General features: G+C 45.9%; 1 protein-coding gene across 1 annotated transcript; it reads right to left on the reverse strand.

The window, feature by feature from the left end:
• Positions 1–951: 951 nt before the first annotated feature.
• Prox2 (prospero homeobox 2) lies at positions 952–9,057 on the reverse strand. Its single transcript, XM_033766875.1, has 4 exons — positions 7,792–9,057; positions 3,533–3,640; positions 2,424–2,618; positions 952–1,153 (listed from the first exon to the last, which is right to left on the reverse strand). The coding sequence occupies exons 1-4, from the start codon at positions 9,043–9,045 to the stop codon at positions 968–970; spliced, it is 1,743 nt and encodes a 580-aa protein (XP_033622766.1). The 5' UTR covers positions 9,046–9,057; the 3' UTR covers positions 952–967.
• Between the last annotated feature and the right edge of the window lie 2,529 nt (positions 9,058–11,586).

Below are 11,586 nucleotides of genomic sequence, written 5' to 3' on the forward strand. Positions count from 1 at the left end.
CTGGGTTGTCCAGCTGACAGATTATCCTAACAGATGTGAACAAGTAGCAACACAAGTTCTGCAGGCAGTTTGTGTTGAGGTTGTTGAAACCGTCAGTCCTAAATGACAGGCAGGGGTTGTCAGACGACAGTGCCACGGGCATTGTTTCCCATCTGGGATCCTGAGTGACAGCATGCAGTCTGGCTCACGCTCCTGTTGTGCCTACCAACCCAGGTGTCCCAGCTTCACATCCTTTAGGGAGTTACCTCGTGGTTCATAAATTTCTGTGTGGTCATTTTAGAAATGAGGATAATAATTGTTTTTCAGGGTGAAAATCTCAAAAGATATGTGAACACATGTAGCAAACAGGTGAAACTTCATATATAGGTAACTAAAATAAAAACAGCTACTTATAAAAATCCATATAAGATAGCCTTATTAAAAACTTGAACAGCTGGGCATGGTGGCACATGCCTGTAATCCTAGCACTCGGGAGGCTGAGGCAGGAGGATCGCTGTGAGTTCGAGACCAACCTGGCGTACACAGTGAGCTCCAGGGCAGTCTGAACTATACAGTGAGACCCTGTCTCAAAAAACAAAACTGGGACAAGGGGAGAAACATTTGTGTCAAATGTTACAGAGCACTTTAGGACATATCTTTGAATCTTTACAACCTCATTTTACAGATGCAGAAAAGCTGGGAAGGTCCCAGGGTCACGACACCTGGCAGCAGTGGAGTTGAGACTCAGTCTTCTGATTCCTACTTGGGTTTATTTTACAATATACCACCAACACACCAATACACTTAGTGTCAACTTTAACTTAAGGTTAAAATTAAAATAGATTCTGTAAATGGAAATAAGTGATCAAAATGGAAACAGTACCTGCGGGGGAGGTCCTAGTACCCTTTTTATATGACTACATCTAAAATGGTGTTTAAGACAAACTCAGGAAACTCTGGCCAGAGTCACTCCTCATTTTGTTTGATGTTAGCCCTGCAACAGCTCCTGAGGATAGCTGGAAGATTTGAATATCTCTGGAATGTCACGGTCCAGTTTCGAAATAATTTTATAAATGGGTTTCTTCCAGGAAGGATCTGAGTCTTTTCCTGCGGAGACAGCCCTGAAGAACTCCTGTAACGTCAGTGTGGCGATTTCCAAGAAGCAGTCTGGAACCTGCATTCCCACAGAGACCCCCCAAAAAGAGGAGACGTGAGGTGGGAAGCACTGGCACCATGGAGACCCCACTGGCTGATGCTGTCTGTTCCTTGGTGGTGGCTAAAAGCATTCCTGTTCTACCAGCCCTGGATTTCTGCAGCCCAGGGAATCTCCTCCCTCGTCAAACACAAACCTTAAAATGGCAGTTATAATGAGATAGCTCTGGAACAAGGTGTATTTTGTGGGAGGAGCTAGTTCCACTAATGGGCAACTTTTAGGAAGTAGGAAGCTCTAATTGAAAGTAAATCTGTGCTCCACAGAAGTTTTAAGATTCTTTTCTGTATACCTTTTGCAGAAAAGAGTGTCCCCATACTCGTGACTGTTTGAACTTCAGCCCACCACTTCTTAGGGCTGAATCTTAAGGGCTTATATTCCTCAAACCCTGTTGAGTGGGGTTTTCCAGAACCCTTGCTGAAACTGGCACCGTAAGTGATGAGGTGTCCCACAGGTCCTCCGGGCCCAGCTTGGCCTGAGGCTTGCATCGTGGCCTGTCAAGTGAACACCCCCACGCGCGAAGAGCCAGCAGTGTCTGGGACCAGTGTAAGTTTATGTTTCCAGCCATTCTGGCTGAAAGTCCAGTCAGCAGACAATGTGTTTGGAAATGCCAATAAACTACTGATTGGTCACAGTCACTGAGAAAGGCAAGAAGAGGGAAATAAGTCTAACCAGACACCTAGAACCTGCAGGGTAAGATGCCAGCCTAATAGTCGTCAGCTGCCCAAGAGGCTATACATGTCTCATGATGAGAATTCACACCAGTAACACCTAGATGCACTTTAAGGTACAACCAGTATGCCTTCATGGAGATCCCCCAAGCTGGCCTCAAACTTGCTGTCCCACCTCGGCCTCCTGAGTAGCTAGAATTACAGGCATGTACCACGTGCATGTTTGTTATTTCCAGGAGGAATATGAAGTGGCTAACCACAAAAGGCCGACTGTACAGAGAACAGAAATTGTTAAAACTGGGTACTAAGGCAAAAGGTAAGTTACCTAACTTGAGAGTTACTAAACTGGCCTTAGGCCTGGTAGGCTGCGTTATAAACCAGCATGAAGATGATGTATTTGCTGCATCTATCTGTTGCCTGAAAAGATGCTGGGGCTATATTCTCTCCGGGTGATAATTGATACAGAGATTGGCCCCAGTGATTCTTGGGGGCTCTTTTCTGAAACACCAAACATAGAGAAGACACTGCAAAATAGCTCATGGAACCTTGGTATTTTGTCTTACCTCAAAGTCACTTCCCTTGTTATAGTGCGTATTGAGAGCTCGAAAAAGTTCTGAATCTCGGAGAACCACCAGCATTTTGGGATTTGTGACACCATCTGAAATTGCTTGCCGGGCAAATTTTTCCATTTGGATATAATAATACTCACGAAAGTTGCTGAACCATTTGATCATCTGGGAGGTAGTGCAGCGATTGAACTGCAAACAAGAGGTCCAAGGAGTCAGACATCTGTCATGGGGCGCTCAGAACTAGAACTGTTAGCATCCAGTTCAGCGTGGGGGAATGTTAATGAACTCACCCAAGGTAACAGGCTTCCTTTAGAAAAAGAAGCTGCACTGTTTTCCTATTCAGTTGCTCACAAAATACCTGAATTAGCTCCAATGCCCATTTAGAAATAATTTTATGTACTGGACTACTAAGTGTTGGACCTTTTTGTGTTGTCTAAGAATGACTTTGAGAAGATCTGCTAGGATCAGTGCCACTGTGGTGCTAGCATGGCCGCTCCGGAGCCTTCTCTCTGATAAGGGATCAGAGACTGGATCAGGAAGCAGTTTATCAACGACTTGGACAAGTCTAAATTACAGTTTTCTTCAGGGATCAACCAAGCAACAATCTGAGGGAAAGACCTGAAAAGCTTGAATGGAGCACATCTACTTTCTATGGCAACAGGCAAGGTTTGGCTCCAACAATCAGCTTGATTTTCCTTACTGTTACACTGATTTGTATGTACTTTCACTGTTTGGAGAAACAGTGACCTGAATGTGAGTTTAACAGTGTCTGACCGTACATAGTCTTTCTTCTTCATAAGGTCAGAATACATAAACGAGGCCAAAGAGTCCACTTACTGCTAATGTTTCTTTCCTTCTACCTTTCCTTCCTGTGTATTTCTAGGATTATCCACAGCTCAAAAGCCTCAAAATTCAGTTACCCAACCTTTTTAGCCCACAGCTATCCATGATTATTCTAGTACTCTCTCCCCAAAACTAGAACTTGCACGAGTCCATCAACAGCATGGAGAACTTGAAGCAAGGACCTTGGACTTGCCACACACCAGGCCAGGCATTGCCACTGGGAGCTGTTGCAGAGGTTGGACCTCAGTGAATGACTTTACCTGAACATCAGGGAAGTAAGCCTTCAGGAGGCTGGAGCTGGGGTACCGTGCGAAGAAAAACATGAGTTTGGCCTTCTTCAAGTGACCAGGGTTTAGGCCTTCCTGGATTTATTTCAGTGTCAAGGAAAGTTAACATTTTAAAACATTAGTTTATCCATTACTTGTATCAGATCATCCAAATAGTGTGTGTCCCGTTCCTTCTGGCTTTTCCTTCCTTTCCCTCCCTCCCATCCTCCCTCCATACCCCCCTCTCTTTTTCTGGTTGAATAGAGTATTTTCTTCATTTTTCTCTTTCTAAAACTTGTTATATAGGTAAGCTGGATGCCATCCAGAGTGAAGTTGCAGAATTTGAAAAATGCCTTGTGTAAAAGTGTATTGTGTGCCATGTATAGATACTGAATGCTGTTGTGCTATGTGTATTCACTCTTTCAGAATGGGATGGTAGAGAGGGCAGCTCTGTCCAGATAAACTATTGTGAAACCTCAAGTAAAGATGTATTTCCTCTCTGCCTCAATTTCTTCGCCTGGAAAACGAGAGGAGCTACCTAAAAGATCTCCTGTCTGGCTGTCATTCGAATTGGCTTTGCAGGTATAATCCAGGCTGCAAGTACCCAGGCCAAGTAGCAGCCCTTACTATGCTCTTGCTCAGTGAAGAAACTTGAACTATTGGCTGCATCTTCCTCTCACAGATCCCAGCTCAGAAGATCAGTTCTCTGTGGAACCTTTCCTCACCTAACTAGGCCCTCCGCACCCTGGGCTCCCACTGCTCTGTCATAGCAATGACCTTATGGAATTTTTACTGCATGTTTGTCTCCCCATTTAGATTGTGAGCTCTTTGAGGGCAAGGACCATGTCTACTTATCTTCGTGTTCTAGGTGCCTAGCGCTAGGCTAGGCACATAGTAGGTGCTCAATAAATGTGTGTTGGATGGAGTGAGTCAACCTTAATCCATACACATATATGGAAATTAGGCTCCAAAGCACACCTCACCCTGGGACAGATTTCTTTCTGTTTAACAAGATCAGGAATGCTGTGGTGTGACTCCCTAATACCACAGAGGAGGGAAGTAGAGATACACAGAATGTTTAACATTCCCGGGACACTCTGAGACTGAGGGAAAATAATCCTACAGAGTGATCTTTAGTATCAGGTTCAAGAGCTGCAGATTTAGGGCAATTAAGATTTACTAGTAGGATAAATCATTTTAACCAAAAGAAACCAAACCCACTATGGTTACAGCTGGCCTGGGCCAGCTATGTGGAAGACCCTTATCCCTGGCCCTATTGGCCCTACTTATCCTTCCTACAGGCTCTTTGATGCTGTGGGAAAGAGTGTAGGATTTGGGATCCTACAGAAACTGACTTGGCCACTTACTGCTTTGGGCAAGCCCCTTAACTTCTCTGGGCCGCCTTCCTAAAATAGAGTATAGTGGTCAAGGATTGTGCTTGGCCGTCCTGTCTTGAGTTTGAATCCTGTTCTGTCTAGTGATTTGGGGAAGTTAATTTGTTTCTTGTCTCTGCTTTTCAGATACCTGACACTAGAGGACTGTGAGATGATCCAGGTCCACAACCCTTTATCTGAAACACTGGGCCGAGTGGAGTTCAGATTTCAGAATTTCTGTTATTTTATAGGGCATGACATGCGTTCGCTGTATGTTAATACCCTGAGCCACAGAAGAGGCAGCCTGTAGTCCAGTATACCGACATTTCCTACAGCAAAATGTATGGCTTTATGCCAAGTGGGATAAAGTCTACAAATAGCCTCCAGGCTGTGTATGTCAGATTTTGCCACCAAAAAAGTTCGAGTCACTTTCAAGGGAAACAAAAACACAGCGCTTTTCAGAGCTTTGTGATCTTCAGAACTGTGGCTGAGGGGAGGCAGGCACACATGATCTCCCTGCCACAGGGAAGGTGCTCAGTGAATGCTGAGCTCGCTGAGACCTTCACACCTGCCCTGCCTTGTTCCAGGCAAGGTCTGTGACCGAACATTCCTTTTTGCAGTAAAGCAGCCTGCTCTTAAGTGGCTTGCGTGGTCCACAGGAGTCACTCCCAGGTATGGAACATAGGCAGCAGGGAGAAGGAAAAATGTCGGGGGTAAGACGCTGCCCGGGGCCTCCAAAGTCTTCCCTAGGTATCTGTGTACTTCACCTGTGCGAGATGCCTGGCTAGGTATTTCTTAGCATAAGCCCAAAACCTGATGCTCTCTGCACCTGTTTCACAGGGCAGTAACAGGCACGTGTCTGATAAGTAGCAGCAGTGCTGAGGGACCAGTCTTCTCAAGGTTCTTTCCCTGCTGCCTAGAAAAATTAATAGGGTCTTAGCCAGGGGTCTCTTGTCAAAGGCCCAGACAGGGAGCTTTTTTTTTTGTTTGTTTCACACTGAGAAATAAGTCTGTGCTAGTACCTCTCTACCTCCAAGACTTCCTACTGCCTGAAGAGGAAGTGGTGGCCAACGAAAGGGTTCTTGGTTTTACGGTTGCTTGCTCCTCCAGCAAAGCCTGAACTTTGGAGTGTTTCTAATACCAGCAGGGGGCGCTCGCGGCACTTAGGATGCAGGGTGGCCTGGTAGTGAGCCCGCCCCATTCCATCTCATCCTGCTGTTTCTAAGCGAAGGACAGAACTGTTCACACTTTGATATTAAATTCCACAGATACATTAACCTTTAGAGCCTGGCTCAAGGTGCATAAGAAGCAGTGACAGAGGCATAACTTCCTAAAATAGCGACATCTACCAGGCATAGTGGCACATACCTATATAATCCCAGCACTCAGGAGGCTGAGGCAGGAGGATTGCAATGAATTAGAGGCCAGTCTGGGCTACATAGTGAGATCGTGTTTCCAAAGTTGGGGTGAGGGAAAAGCAACATCCAAAATATGTTCTCAGGAACGTTAATGCTGTGAATGCTTGTTGGAAGAGGGATCTTTGGGGCTGCCTAGATTCTCCCAAAGCATCGCATCAGACATCAGCATGTTAAAGGCTCTGAGAGGCTCCACAGTAAAGAAAGTAACCCAGAATCTACTATTACAGTTTCTTCTAGCTGAACAACTGTTAATATATGTGATTACTCTTGGAAACACTGCCTGTTTCCCCTTTGCGGGAGGCAGGGTCCTCTCCTCCTGTGCCCACCCCAGACTCCATCCCAGCTTGAAAGCTGTTCCTTAAATTGAAGTCCTCTGACTTCTTCAGGACAGCTGCTTTCTATTTCTAGTCCCTAAGGAAAAGTACTCTTGCCCCAGAAGATTATCTAGATCATGCAGTCCTTTTGCCTGGGAGCCATGAGGGAAGGTTGGGGAAGCTATACCTCATACGAAGTCATTCCTTTGACCCTCTGCCTAGGGGGTATGGGCAGCTGACAATCAAATTATAGGGTTCTTCCTTCCACATGGTATTTATCATATTTTGGAGGCCCATTTGAGGTGTTTTTGTTTGTGTTTGTTTTTGAGGCAGGATCTTGCTATATAGTTCAAGTTGGCCTTGAATTAACTATGTAGCCCAGGCTGGCCTCAAACTTGTGGCAATCCTCCTGTCTCAGCACCCCATTTGAGTTTAAAAGCAAACAAACCAAAGTCCTTCAGACCCAAAGGAACAAGTCAGTCATGGCAGAATCTGATGGGTTACAGAAGAAAGTAAATTAACCTTCCCAGAGCCCCTAAATGCTAGAACGTGGTTTCCACTTGGTCAGTAAATAGGCTGTGAGCCATGAGAAAGCAAGGTCCAGGAGCAATAGTAAGAAGACCGCGAGAAGCCTGGTGTGGCGGCATGTACCTACACTCCTGGCCCTGGGAAGCTGAGGCAGGAAGATCACAGGTTTGAACCCAACCTGGGTGACTTAGCAAGACCCTGTCTTAAAATTTATGTATTCTTTTTTTTTTTTTTTCCAGTACTGGAAATCAAACTCAGGACCTTGCTCTTACCAGGCAGGCTCAGCACCGCTGAGCTAAGTCCCCGGTCGCGCTGTCTTAAATTTTAAAAGGGCTGGGGATGTAGCTCAATGTGAAGACCCTAGGATGAGACACAGACAGAGACAGAGACAAAGAGAGGAAGAGAAGGAGAGGGGAGGAGGGAAGGAGAGAGAGAGAGAAAAGAAAAAAGAGGAAGGCAGGGAAAAAGGGAGAGGGAGAATGAATGGAGAAAAAATGGCTGTGGGAACGCAATCCACTCCCTATGCAATATCGTTATTTGTCTTCACCTTCATCTCAACTTCCAATCCTCTCATTTCTCCAGGAAGTGACACAAGATTATCAATGACTAGTAAAGGATATGTGGACAGAAGAAAAAGGAAGTACATCCGGTACAGCCTGCAGGCTGCCCGGCTCCATCTTCACCAAGGGAAGGAGGGGCCGGCTCTCCAGACCAGCCTCAGTGAAAGGCTGGCTCAGAACCCAAGGGTGCAGGGCGGGCTCTGAGGCGGGGTGCCTCTGGGGAGCCAAGTCCTGGGGAGGACCACTGCTCCAGCGGCCAGTGGGTCCCTGACCCAGTAGCTGGCTAAGAGTCTGATTTTCCTGAATATGGGAATGCACCGTCCAAGGATAGTTTGCTGTGGGTCCGTGATAGGGTTTAGAGATGCTTCTTGGAGAGAGAGAGTACCTAGGAGAATCTAGAACCTTGGCCAATGATGAATTTCCCAAAGAGATCCCAGCTTGTGATTGGACCCTCCTAGAAAAGGCAGCCAGAACATGTGGGTCTTTCCAGGCACCTCCTCCTGGAGGAAGGGGTTCGCCTCTACTCTCTGGCACTAGTGCTTGGAAGCTCCTGCCTTGTTGGGTCAGGTGGCTGGGCGGATCCACCAGCACATTTTGTAATACTAAGTCCACAGCCTGGGACACTGCCCCAGTCAGTTCTTTCTTCAGCACCTCCAGAAAAGCCTGTGCCCCAGAAGGAAGGGACCTGAGCTCAGACGGATGTTGAACCTCAGACACCCTGTATTTTTCTGCCCCACCGAGGTCACTGTTGGCAGTCCGGGGGTGAGGTCTGCAGCCATTCCTGTGCTTTCCACTCTGAGGGTCTTTCCCTGGCTCCACGTATTCTGGCCCCTGAGCTGCATCCTGAGGCACAGCAGCCTGCAGGATGTGCTCTTGCAGACACTTTAGCTGTTGTTTCAGCTGGTGAAGTTGTTCTCTCACCCTGGTACCACCCTTCCTGTTGGTCCAGTTCTGGGCAGGGCCCGGCTGCAGGGGGACTTGCTGCACAGGGTGGCTCTGCTTCCTCTTCCGCTCCGGGACCTTCTCTAGGTAGCATGTGCTGGCCCCGGCTGGGGCACTGCCTGGCACCAGAGGGCTGGGGGAGAGACAGATGCCTTGGACAATGGTCTCCACTCTGGCTCTCTTCATCTCGATGTGCTCATCCCCAAACCAGCCGGGGTCAGTGGGGCTGGAGCTGGGCGCCTGGGCCCAGGGTGGAGAGGAGTCTCTACCCAGCTGTCTGGAGAATGAGCTGCTCTCGCCTTCCACGTCACATTCTGCCAGGTGGGAGCAGGCCTGGGACTGAGGAGAAAGCAAGATGGGGTTTCGCGCCATTGCTTGGCTCCCCAGGCACTTGCTCAGATCTCTGAGTAAGCCAAGGGTTTTGGGAGCCCGCCTTGCCTCCTCAGTGGGAGGCGCACATGGAATGAGCTGGAGGGACTGCCCCTCACTCTGAAGTGCAAATCAGTGCTCCTGGAGAAGGATGCAGACACGGGGGTTCCAGGGCTTACAGAACTCCTTGGCGGGTGCCTGAAATTAGACAGGAAGAGCATGCTTATCAAACTTGGAATGGTACTTATCAAACTTGAGTGCAAAGGCAGCCCTGAGATCTTGGCAAAATGCAGCTTTCAGTATTGTAAATGTGGAGAGGAGCAGAGTTTGCATTCTAACCAGCAGCGAGGTGATGGAGGTGAGAACCCCACTTTTTAAAATCATGTGGCTATTTATTTATTTATTTATTTAGGTACCGGGGATCAAACTTGGGACCTTGCGCAAGTCAAACCAAGATTTGCAGACCTGGGGTGCCTGAGGACAGCAGAACACTAGGCACTGAACACTGGGCACTGTTTAAAATAGCAAAGCCATTCCACTCCAGCTTGCCTGGATCATTAAGGATACCTTACCTGTTTTCTTTTTTGTGTGTGTTTTGTTGTTGTTCTTACTATTTTGAGATAGGGTCTTGCTATATAGTCCTGGCTGGTCTTGAACTCACAGTCCTCCTGCCTTGGCCTCCTAAGTGCTAGGATTGCAGGCGTGCACCACCATACCTAGCTGGCACATTACCTGCTAAGTAATGATCCTTTTTTTAATCATCATAAAGAGACCACATATTTAAAAAATTGACAACTCAGAGTCTATGTACATTACTGCACAAGTTATGAGTTGATAAAAAATATTAATGACAACAAACTCATAAGCATTTATATAAAACTACTGCTCTAGGTTTGGGAACATTTTGTACCAGATACCTTAGTAAACAAGACAAACATAAGGGAAACACTTTAAAAGAAAAATTGATGATAAAAAAATATTATGTTAAAATATTGTATAAAATCTTTAGCAACTGGATTTAGGAAGTGTATAAATACTGGGATTTTTTTTTTTAATTTTTGAGACAGGATCTCACTGTGCATTTCAGGCTGCCCTTGAACTCACTATGCAGCCCAGGCTGGTCTTGAATCCTGTCTCAGTCTCCAGAGCGCTGGGATAAAAGTGTGAGTCACCATGCCCAACATGGGAATTTTAAGAAAAGAGCCCCAAGTTCTACTTCACAATTACTACTATACTCCAAAAGAGTCATTCTTGGCTTCTATTATATCTTTTCTGTTACTATAAAACATTGCTTCAAAATTCTAAAGGAATATGATGGCAATTCATATAAAAGAATTTTGAAGTAAGATTTGTCTATTAGGAATAAAACTAATGAAATTAATATGCTCTTCATCAAATTACAAAGAAATTATCAAAATATTGATCAGATAAGAAGCTAGACCACCATTTACCTTCAGCGACTGCCTTGGCACAGCATGTGTCACCAGCATGATGGGAGATGTGAGTACAGTGCCGCTCACCTCACCAGAGCCTGCAGCATGGCTTCCGCAGAGTTGTGTTTCCTCATATAGAGAATTGAAGCTGGTAGATGAACTACCTGCCTTTTGTTTTGTTTTGTTTTTGTTTTTTTGAGACAGCGGCTCACTGTGTATCTCAGGTTGGCCTTGAACTCACTATGTAGCCCAGGCTGACGTTGAACTCACAGCGATCCTCCTGCCTCAGCTTCCCAAGTGCTGGGATTATAGGTGTGAGCCACCACTCCGGTCCTAAATGGCTTTTAAAAGACAGCACCTTTGAGGAGACATGTAGCACAGCAAAAGAAATGGGAGATGGAGGGTTTCTCCCCTAATACCATTACTCAGAACTGTTCTGCACTGTAGTTCAAGGAAATCTTTGCCAACACTCTTGAGGGTTATACAAATGAGGCATCTGACAATGAAATTTTGGGGAAAAAATGTAAAGAGGCCATGCTAAACCAGGCGTAATAGCACACATCTGTAGTCCCAGTAATTTGGGAGGGTGAGGCAAAAAGATTGCAAATTCAGGGCCAGTTTAGACAATTTAGACCTGTTTCAAAACAAACAAACAAGGCCATGCCAAGTTTAAGTAGGTAAAGAACAATGTACCATCATGTTCCTGTCAATAGGCAGGACTTCCTGGCTCTGGACTTCAAGAGCTAGCGGTCTAGTTGAGAAAATGCCAAGGGACATTCAAGCCATCCAACAGAGATCTGGTGAATGCACATCTTTTGGCCCCTAGGAAAGCAACCTTCATGAAACTGATTCTAACAGAAAGAATGCAAGAGAGGTAAGTGCAAGGTGGGTTTTTGTGTTTGTTAGGTTTTCATTTTTTGCTTTATAAAACAATGATCCAGAGAGGGCAATGGCTTCTCGTTTTCTGTCCCCTATCATTTTTTCTGGAATCTAACACACTGGCTTCATTTTCAAACCACATCACTTTATTTTTCCCCACAAGAAGGTCACACATTATAAACCTTAAGAGCATGAGAGTTACATGATTTCTTCAGCAAGCTAAGAGAATTCT

Source organism: Fukomys damarensis, unplaced genomic scaffold (genome assembly GCF_012274545.1).
Source record: "Fukomys damarensis isolate Sample0158 unplaced genomic scaffold, DMR_v1.0_HiC HiC_scaffold_21, whole genome shotgun sequence".
In the NCBI taxonomy this organism is placed as follows: Eukaryota; Metazoa; Chordata; class Mammalia; order Rodentia; family Bathyergidae; genus Fukomys; species Fukomys damarensis.

What these genes read in the sequence shown, in the direction of transcription:
- Prox2 (XM_033766875.1), bottom strand. Translation starts at nt 9,045, where the DNA reads ATGGCGCGAAACCCCATCTTGCTTTCTCCTCAGTCCCAGGCCTGCTCC. An exon ending in TTCCTTTTTCTTCTGTCCAC is followed by an intron (nt 3,641 to 7,791) that starts ATATCCTTTACT and finishes ACACTGAAATAA; the next exon opens with ATCCAGGAAGGCCTAAACCC. An exon ending in CTTACTTCCCTGATGTTCAG is followed by an intron (nt 2,619 to 3,532) that starts GTAAAGTCATTC and finishes TCTTGTTTGCAG; the next exon opens with TTCAATCGCTGCACTACCTC.